General features: G+C 39.8%; 1 protein-coding gene across 4 annotated transcripts in view; it reads left to right on the top strand.

The window, feature by feature from the left end:
• The first annotated feature begins 21,934 nt into the window (after positions 1-21,934).
• TP53BP1 (tumor protein p53 binding protein 1) overlaps positions 21,935-26,775 on the top strand; it is a 74,589-nt gene continuing 69,748 nt past the window's right edge. For all 4 annotated transcript variants that reach the window (XM_047736468.1, XM_047736469.1, XM_047736467.1 and 1 more), the window contains exons 1-4: positions 21,935-22,078; positions 22,657-22,841; positions 23,004-23,097; positions 23,339-23,423. In XM_047736468.1, coding sequence (XP_047592424.1) covers positions 22,072-22,078; positions 22,657-22,841; positions 23,004-23,097; positions 23,339-23,423 — 371 coding nt within the window. In that variant the 5' untranslated portion in view covers positions 21,935-22,071. The remainder of the gene's footprint in view (positions 22,079-22,656; positions 22,842-23,003; positions 23,098-23,338; positions 23,424-26,775) is intronic.

Raw genomic sequence — 26,775 nt, 5'->3', positions numbered from 1 at the left:
ATAAATAAATAAAATCTTAAAAAAAAAAAAATAAAAAAAAAATAAAAAACAAAATGAAATAAATTAACCACTGCATTAAATTAGTAGAATTATTTCAAATGACTCTAAATACACTAATTTAACTGTACTGTTTTAAAAAATTTTTATTGTAAAATATACATAAAATTTACCATTGTAGCCATTTTTTTTCTACTATAGCCTATTTTAAATATATGGTTCAGTAATACTAAATATATTCATAGTGTTGTGCAACCATCACCATCTCTATTCCTCTTTTTATTTCATAAGACAGAAACTCTGTACCCATTAAATCATACCTCCCCATTCCTCCTCTCTCCCCAGATCTTGGCAGCCACCATTCTACTTTCTGCCTCTATGATTCTGACTACTCTATATAATTATATAAAGTATATAAGTACCTCATATAAATGGATTTGTCTTTTTGTGATCAAATTATTTCCTGTAGGATAACATCTTCAAGATTCATCCATGTTGTAGCCTAAGTCTTAACTGTACATTTTTTATGAGATGTGCCTTAAGGAAAAAATTAAACTGGAGAGGAATGTTAAACTTTTTTCATTAATTGTCTCATTAGTAATAATATTGGTATTTTTCTGAAATGGTTTTATATATATATATAGAGAGAGAAAGAGAACAGAATAAAGATTAAAGATAATGTTAACATTATCAGGAACCAAGTTGTTAATCATAAAGAGATACAAATATAAGATCAAGAAACTTCGGTAAAATCCCTGAAATCCTAAAATTTAATTGGAAAAAGCAAAACAGTGACCAATCCAATGTTAGCAGTAAGCTTTCCAACCATTCAAATTGTGGTCTCTAAATGTCATTTACTACTAAAATGAACCAAGGCTTCTCAGAACATCTGATTCCAGATCTGCAGCAGGAAATGAACAAGGTGAACTTGGAACATCTTCTTACAACAGAGAACAAGGAAGCTACCAAAGACCACTGGAATCGAGTCAGAAGGACTCTGGAGCTAATCTGAAGGGATTTCCACAGTCCAAAGATGTGATGATATGCATTTCAAAATAAGCAATAACTGAAATGTATTGGATATGCTAAATGTGTTAAAATCCATGAGTTCATAATGAGACTAAAACCAAAAATCTCATTGGTCATTTTTATGCTAAGTATGCTAAGGAATTTCATCATTTGGAGAGCTATTCTCTATTAGTAGAGAACCTCAAGTCATCAATTTGAAAACTAGCAAATCAAAAGAAAGAATCAAGCATTTATTCTGCCTTTCCTTAGGTAATCAAATGTTTGATGAAGGAAAATTTCTTAGTTACAAAAGAATTCCAGCCAATAAATGAAGGCAGTATGTTAAAATTAGAATATCACTATTTTGCAGCTCTTAGTGAGATAATACACCTAGGTAATGCTTATCAATGACTGCTAAACTATCAAGTAAAAAAAAATAGTCATATTTGAGCCTACTTATCAATTATAACAAAACAAAAATACATTCAACAAGATGTTATGTCTCCTGATAAGATGCAATAGGAAGAAACTAATCATGTAGTATATATTAGCTAATTGAATTTAAATTTTTAAAAAAGGTGCAATAGGAAGTAAATGATAGAACCTATGAAGTATTCTTGCCAAAAAAGAAAAAATGGAACATAAATCATAACAACTCTATATCTAACTGTCCATTTATAGGAAATAAGAAGAGACAAAGAAATACATCAGATGACACCATGGGGATGCAATAAAAAGAAACCCACACTGCTGGAAATTTTACAGAACAAATGACCTAGTTTCATCAACAAATATATAAATTGCAGGAAATAAAAATGAGGGGAGATTTACAGATTCAAGGGTAGCTAAGAAAAGAATCATCCAAATGCAATGTGTAAATCTTGTTTTGGAACTGCAAAAAAAAAAAAAAAAAAAAAGAAAGAGAGAGAATTGGAGAAATTTGAACACTATATGTTTGGTAACATTAAGAAATTACTGTTAATTTTCTTTGTGTTAATGATATTTTTAAAAGATTCTCTATATTTTACGAACAAATACAAGTATTTATGGATGAAATTATATGGTATCTGGAATTTGCTTAAAAATAATCAGTTGGGAAAGAGGTGGGAAATTGGATGAAACAAGACTGGATGTTTGTTGATAATTGTTGAAGTTGGTTGATAAGTACATGGTTATTTATTTTCTTTTTCTATTAAAAAATAAAAAGAATATCTCTAAGCTTTTTGTTATAAGCAACAGGAAGGATGAAGTTTCATCCCCATCACTGAGATGGGGAAGGCTGCAAGTGGAGCAGGTTTAATAGAAAAGATGAGTTAAATTTTAAGCATATTGAATTTGAGATGTCACTTGAACTCCAAATGGAGATACTGAATAGGCAGTTAGATATATAAATTTGGGATTTGGGAGATAGGTCTAGGCTAAAGATAGAAAGTTGGGAGTCATTAACCTGTAATGACATTTATAGCAATGAGTTTGGATGAGATCAAAAAAGGAACAAGAGGAAACATAGTAAGTGCTCAATAAATATTCATTTAAAATATGATTAAAACTATCACTTTCGATTTCAGATTTCCTCTCTGAACTCCTACAATACTTTTATTATATTCTGTATTATAGTTACTGTAATATATTTACATATTATATATATAATATAGTTATATTATGCTCTCTATAAAATAAGTTCCCTAAATGTGGGAAATATATATATATATATTTTTTATTTATTATTTATTTATTTATTTTTAAGATTTACTTATTTGGGGCACCTGGGTGGCTCAGTCAGTTAGGCATCTGCCTATGCTCTGGTCATGATCCCAGGTCCTGGGATCGAGCCCCATGTTGGGCTCTCTGCTCGGTGAGGAGCCTGCTTTTCCCTCTCCCTCTGCTGCTTCTCCTGCTTATGCTCTCTCTCTCTCTGTGTGTCAAATAAATGAATGGGTTCTTAAAAAAAAAAGATTTACTTATTTATTTTAGAGAGGGAGTGAGGTGTGGGGAGGGGTAGAGAGAGAGGGAAAAAGAGAATCTCAAGCAGACTACCTGCTGACCTTGGAGCCTGAGGCTCCAATGAGCTCATTCTCACATCCCTGAGATCATGACCTGAGCCAAAATCAAGAGTCAGATGCTTAACTGACTGAGCCACCCAGGCACACTGTGGGAATAAATGTCTTAATCATCTTTATATATTGCTCTCCTTCCACTACCACCATGGACCCAGAATGGTATCTTACATATAACTGACTTGAAATCAATAAGCGAACTAGAGTTTGTAAAGAAATTTCTGGTCAGTGCTATGGATTTTCTGGCTTCAGTTTCATGAGACTCCCTATATTGATGGGCTTATATGTTAGCAGGCCAAAGTGTGTTACTGTAGCTCTTGCTAACGGCTCTGTATAGCCTAAATCAGCCTTTGGGATCCAGCCCTATCTAAGACAGTACAGAGGAGAAACAAAATCATGATTATATGGTCAATTAATCTTTGACAAAGGAGGCAAGAATATGCAATGGGAAAACATCTCTTCAATAAATGGTGCTGGGAAAACTGGACAGCTACATGCAAAAGATCCAAACTGGACCACTTTCTGACACCATACACAAAAATAAACTCAAAATGGATTAAGAACCTAAATCTGAGACCTGAAACCATAAAAATCCTAGAAGAGAGCCCAGGTAGTAATCTCCCTGACATGGGCCATAGCAACATTTTTCTAGATATGCCTTCTGAGGCAAGGGAAACAAAAGCAAACCTAAACTATTGGGACTATATCCAAACAAAAAAACCTTTGCATAAAAAAGGAAACCTTCAACAAAACCAAAAGGCAACCTATTGAATGATAGAAGATATTTGCAAATGACATATCCAATTAAAAGCTTAGTATCCAGAATATATAAAAAGTTTATATGTGACATAGGGGTGCCTCAGTTCTTTAAGTGTCAGCCTTTAGCTCAGGTCATGATCCCAGGGTCCTGGGATTGAGTCCCACATCAGGCTCAGTGTTCAGCAGGAAGCCTGCTTCTCCCTCTGTCTGCCGCTCACCTTGATTGTGTATGCACTCTCTCTCTCTGACAAATAAATAAATAAAATCTTAAAAAAAGAGAAGAACTTATAAACTCAACACCGAAAAAACCCAAGTAATCCAATTTAAAAGTGGGCAGAAGTCTTGAACAGATATTTGTCCAAAAAAGACATCCAGACGGCCAACAGACACATGAAAAGATGCTCAGCATCACTCATCAACAGGAAAATGCAAGGCAAAACCACAGTGAGATACCATCTTACAACTGACAGAGTGGCTAAAATAAAAAACACAAGAAACAAGTGTTGATGCGGATGTGGGGAAAAAGGAACACTCATTCTCTGTTGGTGGGAATGCAAACTGAAGCAGCCACTACGGAAAACAGTATGGCGGTTTCTCAAAAAACTAAAAATAGAACTACCGTATGATCCTGTAATTCCACTACTGGTTATTTACCTAAAGAATGTGAAACACTGGGCACCTGGGTGGCTCAGTGGGTTAAAGCCTCTGCCTTCAGCTCAGGTCATGATCCCAGAGTCCTGGGATCAAGCCCCGCATCAGGCTCTCTGCTCAGCAGGGAACCTGCTTCCTCCTCTCTCTCTGCCTGCTTCTCAGCCTACTTGTGATCTCTGTCTGTCAAATAAATAAATAAAATATTTAAAAAAAAAGAATGTGAAACACTAATTTGAAAAGATATATGCACCCTTATGTTTATGTAGCATTATTTACAATAGTTAAATTATGGAAGAAGCCCAAGGGTCATCAATAGATGAATGGATAAAGAAGAAGTATATATATACAATGGGCCATTACTCAGCCATAAGAAAGGGTGAAATCTTGCCGTTTGCAACAACATAGATGGATCTAGAGTGTATTATGCTAAGCTAAATAAGTCAGTCAGAGAAAGATAAATACCATATGATTTCACTCATCTGTGGAATTTAAGAAACAGAGGACCAGAAAAAAAGAGACAAACCAGAAAAACAGACTCTTAACTATAGAGAACAAAACAAGCAGTTATCAGAGAGGAGGTGGGTGGGGGCTGGGTGAAATAGGTGAAGGGGATTAAGAGTACACATTTTTTTTTTAAGATTTATTTATTTATTTATCCCTCAGCAGGGAGCCTGCTTCCTCCTCTCTCTGTCTGCTTCTCTGCCTACTTGTGATCTCTGTCTGTCAAATGAATAAATAAAATCTTAAAAAAAAAAGATTTATTTATTTATTTGACAGCGAGACAGTGAGAGACGGAACACAAGTGGTGGGAAGTGGGAGAGGAGCACTGAGTAATGTATGGAATTGTTGAATCACTATATTGTACACCTGAAGCGAATTTTTTTTTTTTAAGATTTTGTTTATTTATTTGACAGAGAATACAAGCAGGCAGAGCAGCAGGCAGAGGGAGAGAGAGAAGCAGTCTCCCCATGGAGCGGGGAGCCCAGCTCGGGGCTCAATCCCAGGACCCTGGGATCATAACCTGAGCTGAAGGCAGACTTTTAACTGACTGAGCCACCCAGGCGCCCCCTGAAACGAATCTAACACTGCATGTTAACTACACTGTAATTAAAATAATAACTAAAGGGGTGCCTGGGTGGCTCAATGGGTTAAGCATCTGACTCTTGGTTTCAGCTGAGGTCATGATCTCAGGGATGTGAGATGGAGTCCTGTGTTGGGCTCTACCCTCAGTACAGAACCTAAATGAGATTCTTTCCTCCTTCCTCTCCTGCTCCGTCTGACCCTCCTTCCCCAACCCTCAAATAAAGAAATATAAAAAATCTTTAAAAATAATAATAGTACTTGAAAAAAAGTACAGAGAGGGGATGGAGACAAAGAGTGGCATGAAGGGCAATATGACATAGTGATATGGGGAGTAGGATACAAAATTGACACCATGTATATGATCTTATATATACACACACTTACCTCAGAGGATGAGTAAATATTTCATGGCTTAGCCACCCATGCATGAACAGGAATTAGCTTGGTGCCCTTGTCCACTGAAGTGTTTTATTTTCTTCTTATATTTCTCAGCTCCAGAACATTCTCCCCATTGGGACTTAAGAGTTCAGGAATAGCTTTTTGTTTTTGTTTTTGTTTTAATCTGCAAGAAGACTTTTCTCATTTTCTCATTTTCTCATTACTATCCTGGCTCTCATTCCTGGCAGTTTCCAAAGACTCTAAGAATATTCCTTTTCTTGCTCTCATCCTATTCCTATGTTGGGTTCAGGTAAAATTTTCTTGTAGTTTTGGTTAGTAACACCCCTGCTCAGCTCCGATCTTGGATTATTTGGTATTGTTGCAGGATGGCAGGGTCCTTGTCTCAGGGAGTCAAAGAATGAATCTCGTGGACAGAAAAGGGTGAAGTGAAGTGAAAGTTTATTAAATGAAGGTGAGAGCAGAAAGGAAAGAAAAACTCTCTCGGGGGCCCTGGGTGGCACAGTCAGTTTGGCATCTGCCCTCGGCTCAGGTCATGATCCCAGGGTCCTGGGATTAAGCCCCAAGCTGGGCTCCCTGCTCAGTGGGGAGTCTGTTTCTCTCTCCCCTACTCCACCTGCTGTTGCTCCCTCTCTCCCTATGTCTCTCTCTGTCAAATAAATAAATCTTAAAAAAAAAAAAAAAAGAAAGAAAGAAAGAAAAAGAAAAAGCTCTCTAGAGTGAGAGGGGTCCCAAATGTGTTGCTACTAAGGGTTTTTTTTTTTTTAATTTTTTAATTTTTTTTTCAGCATAACAGTATTCATTATTTTTGCACCACACCCAGTGCTCCATGCAATCCGTGCCCTCTACAATACCCACCACCTGGTGCCCCCAACCTCCCACCCCCCACCCCTTCAAAATTCTCAGATCGTTTTTCACAGTCCATAGTCTCTCATGGTTCACCTCCCCTTCCAATTTCCCTCAACTCCCTTCTCCTCTCCATCTCCCCTTGTCCTCCATGCTATTTGTTATGCTCCACAAATAAGTGAAACCATATGATAATTGACTCTCTCTGCTTGACTTATTTCACTCAGCATAATCTCTTCCAGTCCCGTCCATGTTGCTACAAAACTTGGGGATTCATCCTTTCTTTCTTTCTTTTTTTTTTTTTTACAGCTTTATAAACATATATTTTTATCCCCAGGGGTACAAGTCTGTGAATCGCCAGGTTTACACACTTCACAACACTCACCATAGCAAATACCCTCCCCAATATCCATAACCCCACCCCCTCTCCCAACCCCCTCCCCCCATCAACCCTCAGTTTGTTTTGTGAGATTAAGAGTCACTTATGGTTTGTCTCCCTCCCAATCCCATCTTGTTTCATTTACTCTTCTCCTACCCCCTCAACCCCCCATGTTGCATCTCCTCTCCCTCATATCAGGGAGATCATATGATAGTTGTCTTTCTCCGATTGACTTATTTCGCTAAGCATGATACCCTCTAGTTCCATCCACGTCGTCACAAATGGCAAGATTTCATTTCTTTTGATGGCTGCATAGTATTCCATTGTGTATATATACCACATCTTCTTTATCCATTCGTCTGTAGATGGACATCTAGGTTCTTTCCATAGTTTGGCTATTGTAGACATTGCTGCTATAAACATTCGGGTGCATGTGCCCCTTCGGATCACTACGTTTGTATCTTTAGGGTAAATACCCAGCAGTGCAATTGCAGGGTCATAGGGTAGTTCTATTTTCAACATTTTGAGGAACCTCCATGCTGTTTTCCAGAGTGGTTGCACCAGCTTGCATTCCCACCAACAGTGTAGGAGGGTTCCCCTTTCTCCGCATCCTCGCCAGCATCTGTCATTTCCTGACTTGTTAATTTTAGCCATTCTGACTGGTGTGAGGTGATATCTCATGGTGGTTTTGATTTGTATTTCCCTGATGCCGAGTGATATGGAGCACTTTTTCATGTGTCTGTTGGCCATCTGGATGTCTTCTTTGCAGAAATGTCTGTTCATGTCCTCTGCCCATTTCTTGATTGGATTATTTGTTCTTTGGGTGTTGAGTTTGCTAAGTTCTTTATAGATTTTGGACACTAGCCCTTTATCTGATATGTCATTTGCAAATATCTTCTCCCATTCTGTCAGTTGTCTTTTGGTTTTGTTAACTGTTTCCTTTGCTGTGCAAAAGCCTTTGATCTTGATAAAATCCCAAAAGTTCATTTTTGCCCTTGCTTCCCTTGCCTTTGGTGATGTTCCTAGGAAGATGTTGCTGCGGCTGACGTCGAAGAGGTTGCTGCTTGTGTTCTCCTCGAGGATTTTGATGGATTCCTTTCTCACATTGAGCTCCTTCATCCATTTTGAGTCTATTTTCGTGTGTGGTGTAAGGAAATGATCCAATTTCATTTTTCTGCATGTGGCTGTCCAATTTTCCCAACACCATTTATTGAAGAGGCTGTCTTTGTTCCATTGGACATTCTTTCCTGCTTTGTCGAAGATGAGTTGACCATAGAGTTGAGGGTCCATTTCTGGGCTCTCTATTCTGTTCCATTGATCTATGTGTCTGTTTTTTTTTTTTTTTTAAAGATTTTATTTATTTATTTGACAGAGAGAGAGAGAGATCACAAGCAGACAGAGAGGCAGGCAGAGAGAGAGGAAGGGAAGCAGGCTCCCTGCTGAGCAGAGAGCCCGATGCGGGACTCGATCCCAGGACCCTGAGATCATGACCTGAGCCGAAGGCAGCGGCTCAACCCACTGAGCCACCCAGGCGCCCTATGTGTCTGTTTTTGTGCCAGTACCATGCTGTCTTGATGATGACAGCTTTGTAATAGAGCTTGAAGTCCGGAATTGTGATGCCACCAACTTTGGCTTTCTTTTTCAATATTCCTTTGGCTATTCGAGGTCTTTTCTGGTTCCATATAAATTTTAGGATTATTTGTTCCATTTCTTTGAAAAAAATGGATGGTACTTTGATAGGAATTGCATTAAATGTGTAGATTGCTTTAGGTAGCATAGACATTTTCACAATATTTATTCTTCCAATCCAGGAGCATGGAACATTTTTCCATTTCTTTGTGTCTTCCTCAATTTCTTTCATGAGTACTTTATAGTTTTCTGAGTATAGATTCTTAGTCTCTTTGGTTAGGTTTATTCCTAGGTATCTTATAGTTTTGGGTGCAATTGTAAATGGGATGGACTCCTTAATTTCTCTTTCTTCTGTCTTGTTGTTGGTGTAGAGAAATGCAACTGATTTCTGTGCATTGATTTTATATCCTGACACTTTACTGAATTCCTGTACAAGTTCTAGCAGTTTTGGAGTGGAGTCTTTTGGGTTTTCCACATAGAGTATCATATCATCTGCGAAGAGTGATAGTTTGACTTCTTCTTTGCCGATTTGGATGCCTTTAATTTCCTTTTGTTGTCTGATTGCTGAGTCTAGGACTTCTAGTACTATGTTGAATAGCAGTGGTGATAACGGACATCCCTGCCGTGTTCCTGACCTTAGCGGAAAAGCTTTCAGTTTTTCTCCATTGAGAATGATATTTGCGGTGGGTTTTTCATAGATGGCTTTGATAATATTGAGGTATGTGCCGTCTATCCCTACACTTTGAAGAGTTTTGATCAGGAAAGGATGCTGTACTTTGTCAAATGCTTTTTCAGCATCTATGGAGAGTATCATATGGTTCTTGTTCTTTCTTTTATTAATGTGTTGTATCACACTGATTGATTTGCAGATGTTGAACCAGCCTTGCAGCCCTGGAATAAATCCCACTTGGTCGTGGTGAATAATCCTTTTAATGTACTGTTGAATCCTATTGGCTAGTATTTTGGCGAGAATTTTTGCATCTGTGTTCATCAAGGATATTGGTCTGTAGTTCTCTTTTTTGTTGGGATCCTTGTCTGGTTTTGGGATCAAGGTGATGCTGGCCTCATAAAATGAGTTTGGAAGTTTTCCTTCTATTTCTATTTTTTGGAACAGTTTCAGGAGAATAGGTATTAGTTCTTCTTTAAATGTTTGGTAGAATTCCCCTGGGAAGCCGTCTGGCCCTGGGCTTTTGTTTTTTGGAGATTTTTGATGACTGTTTCAATCTCCTTACTGGTTATGGGTCTGTTCAGGCTTTCTATTTCTTCCTGGTTCAGTTGTGGTAGTTTATATGTCTCTAGGAATGCATCCATTTCTTCCAGATTGTCAAATTTGTTGGCGTAGAGTTGCTCATAGTATGTTCTTATAATTGTCTGTATTTCTTTGGTGTTCGTTGTGATCTCTCCTCTTTCATTCATGATTTTATTTATTTGGGTCCTCTCTCTTTTCTTTTTGATAAGTCTGGCCAGGGGTTTATCAATCTTATTAATTCTTTCAAAGAACGAGCTCCTAGTTTCGTTGATTTGTTCTATTGTTTTTTTGGTTTCTATTTCATTGATTTCTGCTCTAATCTTTATGATTTCTCTTCTCCTGCTGGGTTTAGGGTTTCTTTCTTGTTCTTTCTCCAGCTCCTTTAGGTGTAGGGTTAGGTTGTGTACCTGAGACCTTTCTTGTTTCTTGAGAAAGGCTTGTACCGCTATATATTTTCCTCTCAGGACTGCCTTTGTTGTGTCCCACAGATTCTGAACTGTTGTGTTTTCATTATCATTTGTTTCCATAAATTTTTTCAATTCTTCTTTAATTTCCTGGTTGACCCATTCATTCTTTAGAAGGATGCTGTTTAGTCTCCATGTATTTGGGTTCTTTCCAAATTTCCTCTTGTGATTGAGTTCTAGCTTTAGAGCATTGTGGTCTGAAAATATGCAGGGAATGATCCCAATCTTTTGATACCGGTTGAGACTTGATTTAGGACCAAGAATGTGATCTATTCTGGAGAATGTTCCATGTGCACTAGAGAAGAATGTGTATTCTGTTGCTTTGGGATGAAATGTTCTGAATATATCTGTGATGTCCATCTGGTCCAGTGTGTCATTTAAGGCCTTGATTTCCTTGTTGATCTTTTGCTTGGATGATCTGTCCATTTCAGTGAGGGGAGTGTTAAAATCCCCTACTATTATTGTATTCTTGTCGATGTGTTTCTTTGATTTTGTTATTAATTGGTTTATATAGTTGGCTGCTCCCACGTTAGGGGCATAGATATTTAAAATTGTTAGATCTTCTTGTTGGACAGTTCCTTTGAGTATGATATAGTGTCCTTCCTCATCTCTTATTATAGTCTTTGGCTTAAAATCTAATTGATCTGATATAAGGATTGCCACTCCTGCTTTCTTCTGATGTCCATTAGCATGGTAAATTCTTTTCCACCCCCTCACTTTAAACCTGGAGGTGTCTTCGGGTTTAAGATGAGTTTCTTGTAGGCAACATATAGATGGGTTTTGTTTTTTTATCCGTTCTGATACCCTGTGTCTTTTGATTGGGGCATTTAGCCCATTAACATTCAGGGTAAGTACTGAGAGATATGAATTTAGTGCCATTGTATTGCCTGTAAGGTGACTGTTATTGTATATTGTCTCTGTTTCTTTCTGATCTACTACTTTTAGGGTCTCTCTTTGCTTAGAGGACCCCTTTCAATATTTCCTGTAGAGCTGGTTTGGTATTTGCAAATTCTTTCAGCTTTTGTTTGTCCTGGAAGCTTTTAATCTCTCCTTCTATTTTCAATGATAGCCTAGCTGGATATAGTATTCTTGGCTGCATGTTTTTCTCATTTAGTACTCTGAATATATCATGCCAGCTCTTTCTGGCCTGCCAGGTCTCTGTGGATAAGTCTGCTGCCAATCTAATATTTTTACCATTGTACGTTACAGACTTCTTTTCCCGGGCTGCTTTCAGGATCTTCTCTTTGTCACTAAGACTTGTCAATTTTACTATTAGGTGACGGGGTGTGGACCTATTCTTATTGATTTTGAGGGGGGTTCTCTGAACCTCCTGGATTTTGATGCTTGTTCCCTTTGCCATATTGGGGAAATTCTCTCCAATAATTCTCTCCAATATACCTTCTGCTCCCCTCTCTGTTTCCTCTTCTTCTGGAATCCCAATTATTCTAATGTTGTTTCGTCTTATGGTGTCACTTATCTCTCGAATTCTCCCCTCGTGGTCCAGTAGCTGTTTGTCCCTCTTTTGCTTAGCTTCTTTATTCTCTGTCATTTGGTCTTCTATATCGCTAATTCTTTCTTCTGCCTCATTTATCCTAGCAGTGAGAGCCTCCATTTTTGATTGCACCTCATTAATAGCTTTTTGATTTCAACTTGGTTAGATTTTAGTTCTTTTATTTCTCCAGAAAGGCTTTTATATCTCCCAAGAGGGTTGCTTTAATATCTTCCATGCCTTTTTCAAGCCCGGCTAGAACCTTGAGAATCGTCATTCTGAACTCTATATCTGACATATTACCAATGTCTGTATTGATTAGGTCCCTAGCCTTTGGTACTGCCTCTTGTTCTTTTTTTGTTGTGAATTTTTCCGCCTTGTCATTTTGTCCAGATAAGAGTTTATGAAGGAGCAAGTAAAATACTAAAAGGGTGGCAACAACCCCAAGAAAATATGCTTTAGCCAAATCAGAAGAGATCCCGAATTGTGAGGGGGGGAGAAAGGGGATAAAACGGGGTTCAGAAAGAAAGAAGAAAAAAAAAAGAAACTATTAAAAAAAAGAAAGCCGGTAAAGAAAAAATATAAAAAGAGGAAAAAAAATATATATATATTAGATAAACTATTTAAAAAACGTTAAAAAAAGAAAACGGTAAAAGCTAAAAAAAATTTAGCAGAAGAAGAGAAAAAGAAAAAAAAATTGAAAAAGAAAAAAAATTAAATTAACTGCAAGGCTAAAAAATCATGGGGAGAAAGCCATGAGTTCCGTGCTTTGCTTTCTTCTCCTCTGGAATTCCGCCGCTCTCCTTGGTAGGTGAACTTGGTCCTGGCTGGGTTTCCCGTTGATCTTCTGGGGGAGGGGCCTGTTGTAGTGATTCTCAAGCGTCTTTGCCCCAGGCGGAGTTGCACCGCCCTTACCTGGGGCCGCGCTGAGCAATCCGCTCGGGTTTGCTTTCGGGAGCTTTTGTTCCCTGAGCGCTTTCCGTAGAGTTCCGGAGGACGGGAATAAAGATGGCGGCCTCCCGGTCTCCGGCCCGGAGGAGCCAAGAGCCCGGGGCCCCACTCCTCGGTGCGCCCTCAGAGAACAGCGCCCAGTGACTCCTGTCACCCTGGCCTCCGGCCGCGCTCCGAGCTGACCAAGCCTGCGACCAGTTCAAGGCAACCCCGAGCTGAGAGTCACTCCTCGGCTCTGTCTCTGTAGCCGGCTTCCCCGTTCTAATACCGGTAAGCTCTGCGACACTCAGACACCCCTGATCCTTCTGCGACCCTGCGGGACCTGAGGCCGCGCTGACCCCGCCTGGGCTTAACCCCAGTTAAGCCTCTGGAGCAATGTCCCTCAGCGGAACACACTTTTAAAAGTCCTGATTTTGCTCCGTTGCTCCGCCGCTCGCCGGGAGCCGGCCCCTCCCCCTGCGGTCTATCTTCCCGTCGCTTTGGATTCACTTCTCCGCCAGTCCTACCTTGCAGAAAGTGGTTGATTTTCTGTTTCTGGAATTGCTGTTCTTCTTCTCTTCAATCTCCCGTTGGATTTGTAGGTGTTTGCAATCTTTAGATAAGCTATTTAGCTGATCTCCCGCTACCCGAAGTAGTCTCAGCCTGCTACTTCTCCGCCATCTTGACTCCTCCCTCGCTACTAAGGGTTTTAAGGGCCAGTCTTTTATTGAAAACTTGTAGGAAACTTGTAGCCTTGAGATTTTTCTGCCATCTTGGTTTGAGCAGGGACTATTGGTAGCCACCTTAATGACTTACCTCTTTGAGGTCTGGTCATTTTCTGTGTATGATTTCAGTGTAGCCGCCAATGAAAAACACTCCCTATTATCCAGGGCCAGGTGGTCTGCTCTATTCCCTTATCTATTTTTCACTCTGTCTTAGAGCTTCTGCCTGCCAGGAATAGTTTCCAGCCTAGTGAGGGGCCCCCATCTCTCCCTGCCTATACCTTAACCCTTTCCTAACTCAGTACCACTCTATTGTCTCCTTCTTTCTTTTCTCTCTCTTTCTTTCTTTCACATCAAGATCAGGAAAATAACATTGATTCAATACTATTATATGATCTACAGACCTTATTCGGCTATCATCCATACTTCACTGAAGTTCTTTATAGCAGAAAGAAAACCAAGTTCTTATCCAGGGTTTGGTTCTGGATATCATGTTGCATTTGATGGTTTTGGGTCTTATCTCCTTAGTCTGTTCAAATCTGAATTAGTTTCTCGGTCTTTGTCATTCTTGATCTTGGCATCTCTCTCTCTCTTTCTCTCCATTTCTTATGTCTCTAATTGAGGAATAAGGGCTGGTTATTTGCACAGCATCTATCAATTTAGGCTTATCTGATGTCTCCTTAGGGTTAGATTAAGGTAATGAATTTTTGGCAGGAATACAATTAAAGTGATGTTATGCCCTTCTCCGTGCATCTTATCAAGTGACACAAAATGGTCTTTTATCCCATTATTGGTGATGTTAACTGGAATCACTTGATTAGGCTGGTGAATACCAAATTTTTTTTTTTCACTGCAAATATACTACTTTATGTTTGTAATAATTTAATACATTTTAGGGAGATACTTTGAAACTAAGTAAATACCCTCTTTTCTACCAATTGTTAGTTTTAGCACAAATGACATGTATTTAAGTCATCTTTATTGTGAAATATAACACACATAAAAATGAATAAAATATATACATAGAAAGGCATGAATTATAAATTGTATACCTGTTAATGCCCCTGGTAATAAAATAGAACATTTCCAAGCACCTTGCTTGCCTCTTAAAGAGTTAAAACCCTGTTACCCCTCTAAAATTAACCACTAGTCCTGACTTTTATTGCAATCATATAGTTTCTTTGCTATTATTATTTTTTGTGACCTAGGTGCACATTTTTAAATACTGAAATTTAGTGTTGTTTCATTAAAAATTTTTTTTTTTCTAGAGGCAAGGGACAGAGAGAGAGCACAAGCACGTGTGTGGGGGATTGCTAGGGGCATGGCAGAGGGGAAGAGAGAGAATCCCAAGCAGGCTCCATGCTCATCACAGAGCTGACTCAGGGCTCCATCCCATGACCACAAGATCACAACCTGAGCCAAAATCTAGAGTTAGATGTTTAACTGACTGAGCCACCCAGGTGCCCTCATTAAAGATCTTTTAAACTAGAGAAGCCTGGGTGGCTCAGTCGGTTAAGCATCTGCCTTTGGCTCAGGTCATGATCCCAGGGTCCTGGGATGGAGCCCCATATCAGGCTCCCTGCTCAGCGGAGAGTCTGCTTCTCCCTCTGTCTGCCACTCTCTCTCTGAAAAATGAATGTTCTCTCTCTCTGAAAAATGAATAAATAAAATCTTTTAAAAACATCCTAAATTGTAGTACAATTTTAAACTTTACCATTTTAAAAATTTGAAAAAAAATTTTATTTTAAAGATTTTATTTTATTTATTTGACAGAGCGGAGATCACAAGTAGGCAGAGAGGCAGGCAGAGAGAGAGGAAGGGAAGCAGGCTCCCTGCTGAGCAGAGAGCCCGACTCGGGGCTTGATCCCAGGACCCCGGGATCATGACCTGAGCCAAAAGCAGAGGCTTAACCCACTGAGCCACCCAGGTGCCCCGAAAAAAAAATTTTTTATTAAAAAAATTTTATTAAAAAAATTTTTTTTAAGTAATCTCTACACCCAGTGTGGGGCTGGGACTCACAACCCCAAGATCAAGAGTCACATGCTCCCCACACTGAGCCAGCCAGGTATCTGCATTTTAAACATTTTTAAGTATACAGTGTAGTAGCATTAAGTACATTCACCTTACACAACCATTACTACCGTACATCTCCAGAACTCTTTCGTCTTCCCAAACTGCAACTCTCTACCATTTAAACAATAACTCCCCTTTTCCTTCCTCCCCACAGCTTCCAGAAACCACTCTTCTGCTTTCAGTTTCTGAGTTTGCCTACTCTAGGTACGTCATGTAAGTGGAATCATACAATATTTGTCTTTTCATGTCTGGCTTATTTCACTTAGCAGAATGTTTTCAAGTTCTATCCATGTTGTGGCAGGTTGGTATCACTCTTAAGCCTTTTCTTGTAGTACTGAATTCCAGGGAGTTATGGATTGGAAAGAAAGCAAGAGGGAGGAGAACCAGGAACTCTGGAGTCACTGAATGAGAATTTTAAAGAGGAGGGAATCAGCAACACCATCATACACTGTAAAGGTCAAAGCTAATGAGGTGATTTGACAAGAAATTTTCAGAATGGGTTATTAAACCTTTTTAGAGTAACTGCTTTGTGCTGGGAACTGTACAAGGCACTAGGTTTATGGACACAGAAGCCAGATTGCAAAGGATTACAGAGTTACTGGTATGGAGAAAGCCAAGTTTGGAGGGAAGGAAAACAGAAAGCCCGGGAACTTGATAAAGAGGTAAAATGGAGAGGAGATGCTACCGGGATATGGATATTTGAATACTTCTAGAAAAAGAGGAATAATCAGGGGAAGGATGGTAATCTCCGTCAGTATACAGATAGGCAAGGATTCCATCTCCTCCCTCCACCCCACCCCAATACCACAATTTTCTGTTTCTGTTTCCAGGTAAGTGGCTCAGAGTGGAGTTAAACTCTTCAGACTGAAATCTGAAAAGGTGGAAGACAGAAAACTGCAGCTAATACCGCAGTCACAACTGTGTTTGGAATTGCCTATTTGAGAGAGACTCCGGCTGGTAAGAAGGCCTACAGCTGATTGGCTGGCTGGAAAATGAAGCTAGCCGGAAGGGGGCAGTGTGCTCTGCTCATGTCCTTCCACGGCTTCATCTGTGGCAAATTTGGGGCTCTGGAGAGATTAGAAAAGTGGGTAAAAATGGACAAGGATGACAAAGAAAATGTGATTTATACAGGGGCATCTGGCTGGCTCAGCTGGTAGGGCATGCGAACCTTGATCTCAGCGTTATGAGTTCAAGCCCCAAGTTGGGTGGAGAGATTACCTAAAAGTAAGAAATTAAAAAAAAAAAAAAAAAGTGATATGTACATAGAATACTATTCAGCCTTAAAAGGGAAGGAAATTCTGATACATGCTTTTAAAATTACAATATGGGGTGCCTGGGTGGCTCAGTGGGTTAAGCCGCTGCCTTCAGCTCAGGTCATGATCTCGGAGTCCTGGGATCGAGTCCCGCATCGGGCTCTCTGCTCAGCAGGGAGCCTGCTTCCTCCTGTCTCTCTGCCTGCCTCTCTGCCTGCTTGTGATCTCTCTCTGTCAAATAAATAAATAAAATCTTTAAAAAAAAATAAAATAAAATTACAATATGGATGAATCTTGAGGATATTATGCTAAATGAAATAAGCCAGACACAAAAGGACAAATATTGTATGATTCCATTTATATGAGGTACCTAGAGTTGTTAAATTCATAGAGACAGAAAGTAGCAGTGGTGGTTGCCAGGGACCGGTGGGAGGGGGGTTGGAGGAGTAACTGTTTAATGAGTACAGAGTTTTAGTTTGGGAAGGTGAAAAAATTCTGGGGATGGATGGTCGTGATGGTTGCATAACAACGTGAATGTACTGGGACGTCTGGGTGGCTCTGTTGGGTAAGCATCTGTCTTTGGCTCAGGTCATGATCCCAGCGTCCTGGAATCGAGTCCCACATTGGGCTCCCTGCTTGGCGGGAGCCTGCTTCCCCCTCTGTCTGCTGCTCCCCCTGCTTGTGCTCACTGGTTCTTTCTCTCTCTCTCTGACAAATAAGTAAAATCTTTAATAAAAAAAGTGAATGTACTTAATTCCACAGAACTGTACCCTTACAAGTGGCTAAAATAGTAAATGTCACATTATATGTATTTTATCACAATAAAAAAAATTGAGTAGGAGCAATGTGGCAAAATGTTAACGTGTGAATCTAGGTGAAAGGGTTTATGAGAGATCACTTTACTATGTTTATTATACTATTTTTGCAAGTTTTCTGTTGCTCTGAAATTCTTTTCAAAATAAAAAGTTTACTTAAAATGAACAGGAGGCAGTTCTATAGAGATAAGATACAGACCAATGGGCTTGCTTCTACTGCCTGGGTTGCAGGTATCAAGTCTGCCAGGCTCATGTTAGGAAGTTTATATAGTACCATAGGCAATTATTGAGTACCTTAAGAAATTTTCTCTCACGTTTTAATTACATCATCACCTCTTTGTTGACTTAACTTCTTTTTTTTTTTTAAAGATTTATTTATTTATTTGACAGAGAGAGAAATCACAAGTAGGCAGAAGTAGGCAGAGAGGCAGGCAGAGAGGGAGAAGCAGGCTCCCTGCTGGGCAGAGAGCCCGATGTGGGGCTCGATCCCAGGACCCTGGGATCATGACCCGAGCCGAAGGCAGAGGCTTAACCCACTGAGCCACCAGGCGCCCCATTGACTTAACTTCTTCATAAGGATGTAGAGTTGACAACTTTACAATTTTTCCTCTGTTTTCTTCATATTATTTTAATTATTATGAATTCCTAATGCACTAGGGACTGCGTTCAAATTCTAACTCTTACTAGCTTTAAGACACTATGCAAATTATTTCATCTCTCTAAGCTTTAGTGTCCTCATCTGTAACCCTCAGAGAGTGTGAGGCTTTTAGGTGGGAGAAGGAATAGAAAATAGAGCACAATACCCGCTGCCATAGCAAAATGTAATATATTATTAGTTATATCATTGGTACGACTGGACATGATTGTATAGGTCCAAGTGGCAACAGAAGTTATCCCAGGGGTCAGAATCAACTATACCTTAAATGTAAGTTGAAATGGTAATACTTAATATTGCAGCTTAAAAGGGATCTATAATAGTTTTTCATTAAATTCAGCACTTGTGATATCCTCAGTAAAGTTCTCTGCCACTGAATGCCCAAACTGAGTTTCCAGATGCAAACAATAAAGCAAATTTAAGGGTTGGTGTATTCACAGACACACAGTGTCTGTGAGGTGGGACTAAATCATCTGGGGTTCTTTTGCTTAGAGAAGTCTGTGATGAGACCTCAGAAAAAGACTAACAGGGGCACCTGGGTGGCTCAGTCACAATCTCAGGGTACTGGGATCAAGCCTCTCATTGGGTTTCCCTGCTTGGTGGGAAGCCTCCTTCCTCCCTCTCCCACTCCCCCTGCTGTGTTCCCTCTCTCGCTGTCAAATGAATAAATAAAATCTTAGAAAAAAAAAAGGACTAGCAAAGGAAGTATATAGCACTTATATTTATTGTTTGGTTGAAATATATTATAGAATTATTGGACTAGATAATTCCAGGCCTTATGAAAATTTATCCAGTTTTTTAAATTACCATTAAAGACAATAGAAGAGGAAGTAGCTTTAAGTTCTAGAATAAAGGGTTTAGATTAGATGATTAAAAGAAAAATTTCTGACAATGAGGCTTACTAAATTTTTTTTTTTAGATTTTATTATTTATTTATTTATTTGACAGAGAGAGAGAGAGAGAGAGATCACAAGTAGGCAGAGAGGCAGGCAGAGAGAGGAGGAAGCAGGCTCACTGCTGAGCAGAGAGCCCGATGCGGGGCTCAATCCCAGGACCCTGAGATCATGACCTGAGCTGAAGGCAGAGGCTTAACCCACCGAGCCACCCAGGTGCCCCGGCTTACTAAATTTAACGTGAGTTAACATAAAGTCTGATGGGGTTTTCTTGTCTTCAGAGGTAAATTAGATTTCTCTCCCTGAGGTGGCTTAGGTAAAGATGCACCTGCAGGTAGGTAGCTCAACTGATGGTCCTTGACAGCCTAGAGTCAATAAAGGTCTTTGGCTCACCTACCACAATTAGTCACAGTCTCAGTGGTAACCATCTGTGCCTGCATTTTCTAATCTTCTTGGGTTATTTAATGATTAATTTGTTATACTGGCTACCAAGGAATTCACAGTTTTGGGGTTTTTTTTGACAACGAGAGAGAGAGAGCCCATTCACATGCTCACATGAGGTGGGGCTGAGGGGCAGAGAGAGAATTGTAAACAGGCTTAAGTAGGTAGGCTCCACACCCAGTGTGGAGCCCCAAGGTAGTGCTCCATCTCATGATGTTGAGATCATGACCTGAACTGAAATAAAAAGGTGGACACTGAACTGACTGAGCCATCCAGGTGCCACTCACAGTTTTTCTTCACAGTTTTATTTAGTAATGGGAATGGCTCAGGTTTATTTATTTATTTTTAGCTATGTTTATTGAGGTTGTTTATCCTTTTTCGTGCACAGTTTTGTGAGTTTTAACAAACATATATGGTTGCCTTTCAAATAATCAAGAAAGCCTATTTATTTATGTCTTGCTTGGGGAGGGATGTGATAGCAAGACAGAAAAGAGCAAATATATAGTGACTTTTGGGGTATTTTTATGAAAATCGAGGTCAAGATTTGCCGACAGTAGGAATTGACTGCTTGAGCTCTCACAAGTGGAACAGATGAATTCACTTAAGTCTATCTCATGTTGTTAATATTGACCTGCCCTGGTCCTTTTAGAATTAAATTTATGTGGTCACTGGTCTTCTGCAGCATTAGGAGTGGAAGAAAGGAGGAGTCAATTATAAATGATTTCAAGATTAAGAAGTAGGTGGTGTCTGTGTGTTCTACTCCATTTTTGTTCCACTAGTAAAACATTCCAGGGACTCTAATTATATTCTAGTTACAGCAACAATAGATTTTGGATTTTTCAGGACAGATTCATTTCAAATATTCTGTCCTGTTGTTTCCATAAGTAACATAAACTCACATGATATACTTTGGTTGTTGGCTTAAAAAATGTGATCACTGTAATTTATAACAGCAGGGAGAAGACTGGTTTATAGGAAGCTCCACTTCCTCTTAGCCTGTATCAAGTGCTAAACTAGGTATTTACAGGGTTGGAAGATGGTGGTTGGGCTGTACCTAAGTCACTCTGAGCCTGGGGTAGAGAGAAAGAACTACCTCCTATTGAATGCCTGCTAGGTGTATGCTTGGCAGAGTGTTAGGTGATTTCCCTGTTGACAGCTGCTCTGGCTAGAATTCCGTTCCAGATGCAACCACCACTTAAATAAAACAAAACACGTATTCCTCATGGTGTCTAGTTCATTAATACAAGTCACAGCTGCCACACCCTTTATAAGACCCTGGCACCATAATTAGGTTAATAGAGACTCTTAAGGTTTGAAGGGATCTTTGAGGTCATCTAGTTAAAGGGGTGGCAGCTGTTCTCTTCACCACGGAGGCTGCAAATCAATGTGCTCAATTCTCTCAACGGAAGTGCAAAAAATGTCTGGGGATATACTCTCCTTGGGCGTCAAGTTCATATAAAAGATAGAACAATGATAAGCAAACGTGAAGCTCGAACTATGTTCCAGACTGCAAAGGGCAATAGGGACCCAAAAAACAAAAAACAAAACAAAAAAAATCTTTACTGGGGCTCTCAGACAATATAAAGGAAAACAACAACAGCAGCACAAACAAAAAACCTCCCAAAACCAACCCCAAACTGGCCCAAACTGGCGGAGACGTAATGTGAGGGCCTGGAATACAGTCAGAGGCCCACATAAAAGGATCCTGAGGGACACAGGTAAACCCAAAGCATCCTCCCTTTCTTCAGTTTTAACAGCTCTGAAGTACTAGGCATCCTGGATCCTCTTCCTCACCCTTTTATTAGAAAGCCGGGGAACCCTCTCCTTTTCTATGGAAGAGGGTGATAGAAGGGACCTCAAGGTGCAGGTACGATCGGAATCAGGTCTTTTCTCTTATGTCTCAGTACAAACAATTTTCCTAGAGGCAGGGGAATACATTTCACGCCCTCTCAAGGTCCCTTCGGTTCAAGGATACTGTCATTCTCTGGCCGTACTAGGGGGAGGGCCTGCAACGTCCAGGCTGCCATGGAAACACGCCGCGGTGTTCCTTTTTCTTACGTGGGGCGGGGCACTTTGCCTCAGCCACCAATTATCCACAGGGTTTCTTGAGTGGCGGACAGCAGCAGCGAATGGGCGAGCTGATACTGCGTGACGCGACGGGAAAAGGGGGAGCTCGCGGCCGGCGGCGGCGGCGGCTACAGCGGCGACCTGGGGATTCGATTGGAGGGAGCTGGGGAGCGTGCAGGGACTTCTAGCTCCAGCGCGAGTGATCTCCCGCCGGGATGCCTGGTACTATTTGTAGAAAAGTGGGGGTGCAATGAGCTCTGAAGGCTTGGGTTTCGGGTCTGAAGGGATGGCTGACCGGAGGGGGCGGGGTGACAAGCATGGCGGCGGTGACGGGGAAAGGGTGGAGGGCCCTGAGAAGGGGGTGGGGAAGTAGTAGCTGGGAAGGCTGGGTGGTCTTGAGGAAGCGTGAAGGGCTGTGGGTGTTCTGGCGAACAGAGATTACAAAGCAGCCTTTTGGGGGGCCATAGAGGCGCCATAAGGACGTAGGGAGCGTTGTGGGGGATGGAAAAAGAGGCGGTGAAAGAAGAGGTTAGGAAGGGGAGGAAAGGGGTGTCTACGGGGAAGGTGATGGAAAAGAAGAGGGAGAGAAGGATTGGCAGGCTGATAGTAAATAACGAGGAAACCAGGCATTGGGAGGTGTGATAGGAAAGTGCTTGCAGCGATTATAAATATAATCTAATTAGAGCCCTAGACGGGTCCCCTTTCCTAGCTCTTGCACTTCCGCCCCATTATTTAAGCTCAAACTGCGTGAGGAAGGCTAGTAGGTTACACCGAACTGATCTTTTGTTATTCCATTCCAGGGGAGCAGATGGACCCCACTGGAAGTCAGTTGGATTCAGATTTCTCTCAGCAAGACACTCCTTGCCTGATAATAGAAGATTCTCAGCCTGAAAGCCAGGTTCTAGAAGATGATTCTGGTTCTCACTTCAGTATGCTATCTCGACACCTTCCTAATCTGCAGACACACAAAGAGAACCCTGTGTTGGTGAGTTAATCAAGACCAATCAGCAAACATAAGTACTTAGGAGATCACTATCTTTTGGATTAAAATTGGTTGTAAAAATGAAATCAACACATTCACAAAAAGTATGCCTCATTTTGGATTATTTCATATATAGTGGGGATATTAAGTATGTATATTTTCTAGGATGTTGTGTCCAATCCTGAACAAACAGCTGGAGAAGAACAAGGAGATAGTAATAGTGGGTTCAATGAGCACCTGAAAGAAAACAAAGCTGCAGGTGAGGTGTTTAAAGCTATTGGTCCCTTTTGCAGGAGTGCTCTTGTGGAGCTGGGTGGATCTAAACATGTGGTTGTGGTGAATGTACATAAGGAGGTTTAGCACAGTATTTGGTGCATAGTAGGCACTCAAAAAGTTGATTTTTAATGTAGCTGGTTAGATTGGATTGTCTACATTTCTAAACTTGCATTGAAGTTTGGTGATAAATGCCTTTTATACTAATACCCAGTTATTTTTTTCAGAACCTATGGATTCTTCTCATTTGGATACATGTAGTTCCATCAGTCAGGTCATTGAACAGTTACCTCAGCCAAACAGGACAAGCAGGTATACTAGTGTTGGCAGGAATTTATTTAAATTTATTAATGGCTGAATTCTTTCATTTGTGCCTATTGCCTTATCCCAAAGATAAAAGGATTAATCTTATTTTTGTGAATTAGAAAGTGGGATTTGAGGAGTGTATTAACTAGTACATTAATACTGATAGCTAGAATCACTTTTGTAAAGGTAATAACATTTTTACACCTGTACTATTATTTTTGTGATCTACTTTGTGCATGTAAAACAAAATAAGCATTTTTCATTCTTGGCATAGATATGACTTAGTAGGAAAAAAATCATCAAAAAATATTTAAATATATTATCAAAACTGTTAGGCATGCTTTTGATGTACCAACTAAATTATCTTACCTTTAGAACCACAATGTTTAATTCATACCCTAAACAGTGTTGAATTTTTACTTTGTCTTATGTTTAGTTTTATATTGTCCATTTATTGAGTTTATCCTCTGTTAAGCATTAGTTGGATGTTTGATATATAGTCTCATTTAATTTCGTCTGTAAAGTAGCTGTATTGTGAAGACTTTTTATTATTTCCATTACATAAAGGGGGAAACTGATGGGTGAGGAAGTTAAATAACTTGCTGTAGCATACATTGGTTGTAAGTGATGGCTGAGCTTTGGACCCTCCTGACTCAAATGCCTTCTCTTTCTTTTTTACTAAGTATTTCTTAATCGTCCTCCTAAAATCTAAGATCAAAGGAGAACTTAGACAACCTCAGGGACCTTGTGATGGCAAGGTAGAAAAGGGAGCAGTCAGAGAGGAGAATGTTAGGTTGAGGTGGTGAAAGAGTATGGTTTTCTCTTAAGAAAAAACTTTTTTTTTTTTTTTTTTTAAAGATTTTATTTATTTATTTTACAGACAGAGATCACAAGTAGGCAGAGAGGCAGGCAGAGAGAGAGAGAGGAAGGGAAGCAGGCTCCCTGCTGAGCAGAGAGCCTGATGCGGGGCTCAATCCCAGGACCCTGAGACCATGACCTGAGCCGAAGGCAGAGGCTTAACCCACTGAGCCACCCAGGCGCCCCAAGAAAAAATTCTTTTAAAAAAAATTCTATTTAATACTCTGCACATAATTTTTTTCTCCCAAATAACCAGTTGGATACTTTAGAACAAGCTACAAATTTGTGGGTTTATTTTGGCCTGCAGGTTGTTTCTGTTTGGCCCACACATGGTTGTAAAATATATTTACATTAATTGATAGAATTTTAAAATGGGGAAATTTTACATAAAACTTGGATTTCATCTTCTGGCATTAGCAGTTCAGAGGTAATACAGCTGTTATATTATTGCTAACAATTGGCTGGAGCTGTGAGTAGCAGCCTACCTCTGCTTAGATGGGCATGAGAGCTATGGTCTGTTATAGACTCTGTAATTCACTGTTGACTATTGAACATGGACACTGAAGCCAAGTATTCACTTATTTTATTTATTTATTTTTAAAGATTTTATTTATTTATTTGACAGTGAGAGAGTGAATACAAGCAGGGAAAGTGAGAGAGGGAGAAGCAGGCTTCCTGTTGAGCAGGGAGCCTGATGCGGGGCTTGATCCCAGACCCTGGGTCATGACCTGAGCCCAAGGCAGACACTTAACGACTGAGCTACCCAGGCGCCCCCCCAAGTATTCGTTTATTGTAGTGCTTTTGCTTTTCTTCTTAGCCACTTCACTCATTTATGTAACCTTGTTTTGCTTTCTGTAGGCATTTAAGTTTATGGTACTTCTTTAGGAACATGTGCTTTGCTTATGTTTTTGTGTCCCCTTGGTTTGAACTAGTGGGAACAGGAATTATGCGTACCCCTTATTGTATATGAAGCAGTGCTGTCAGAGAAGGCCCATGCTACTACTTTTCCCTTTTTGCATCAATGTGTTGCCCTTTCTCAAAACAAAACAAAAAACCAAAAAACTCACAAAACACCTTGAATGTTTACATTCAATAAATGTGCAGACACTGTGACAGGTGTTTTAAAGGGGCTTTACCATCATGGAGCTTATAATTTAATAGGGAGACAGTTATTGAAATCATTACATAAGTAGCTATGCAGTTACAATTGTGATCCTTGCAAAGGAGGAAGGAAAATATAATATATAACCTATTTTTGTGTGATAGAGGTAGGCTTCTCTAAGGAATGTAGTCTAAACTATAAATATGAATTTGTTAGCCATAGTTGAGGGGTTGGGCAGAAGTTTGGCATGTGGGGGGAAGGAGCTATCTAGACAGAATTATATGTGCAAAGCCCATGAATCTAGAAAGGATTTGGAGTTGATTTCGAGAGATTGAAAGCCCCTCAAAACACATGTATGTTTATTTTTTAAATGTTGTCTTTATTCATTAATGCAAGTATTTTGAGAAAAGCTGTTTGTGAACTTTTCTACATAAAATTCCAAAAAGATCTTCCTCTCATATCTAGTGTTCAGTTGATAGAAGCTGATGGTCCTAAACATGGAGCATCCTAAAATATACTGAAGAACTATAGATTGTTTTATTTCCCTGTCAAACATCTTACTTTATTTTTGTAAAAATTTTGAAATTAAGCAGTCTCTACACCCAACATGGGACTCGAACTCATAACCCCAAGATGAAGAATTGCATGCTCCACTGACTGAGCCAGCCAGGCGCTCCTCCCTATTAAACTTTTTAAAAAGTTAAGGTTAAAACATGCAGTTTTAAGAAATAATACTTGGAGATCCTTTGTAAACTTTGCCCTGTTTCCCAAATGGTAATGTTTTGCAAAATAGTACTATAAAATCATAACGAGGCTACTGACATTGATAAAATCCACTGAATGTACTTAGGTTTCCCTAGTTTCACTTGTGTTTGTCTGTGTGAATTTTTATAAAGTCTAGTTACCTGTGTATCTACCACTGTGGTCAACATACTGAATGGTTCCAGCCCTCCAAGGATCCCTAGTGCTATCCTTTTATAACCACTAGTGAACCTCTGGTGATCACTAATTAAGACTGTCCTTCGTTTGTGATATTTTGTCATTTCAAAATATTATATAAATGGGACCATACATTTTGTAACCGTTTCAGATAGGCTTCTTTCCATCCACATAACTCCTGGGAGATCTGTCCAAATTGTTGCATGTATCTGTGGTTCATTCCTTTTTATTGCTGAGTAGCGTTCCATGGTGTGGATATACCACAGTTAAACCATTTACCTAATGAAGGAAATATGGGCTGATCTGGTTTATAACTATTACAGATAAAGTTGCTCTGAACATTTGTATGCTAGTTTTTGTGTGAATGTAAGTCTTCAAAGCTGGGATAAATGGCCAGGTGGTCACCTACATGTTTAGTTTTTTAAGAAACTTGCCAAAGTGTTTTCTGGAGTGACTGAA

Source organism: Lutra lutra, chromosome 7, assembly GCF_902655055.1.
Source record: "Lutra lutra chromosome 7, mLutLut1.2, whole genome shotgun sequence".
Lineage (NCBI taxonomy): Eukaryota > Metazoa > Chordata > Mammalia > Carnivora > Mustelidae > Lutra > Lutra lutra.
The sequence above is the reverse complement of the archived record's forward strand: the minus strand, read 5'-3'. Positions and strand labels throughout refer to the sequence as shown.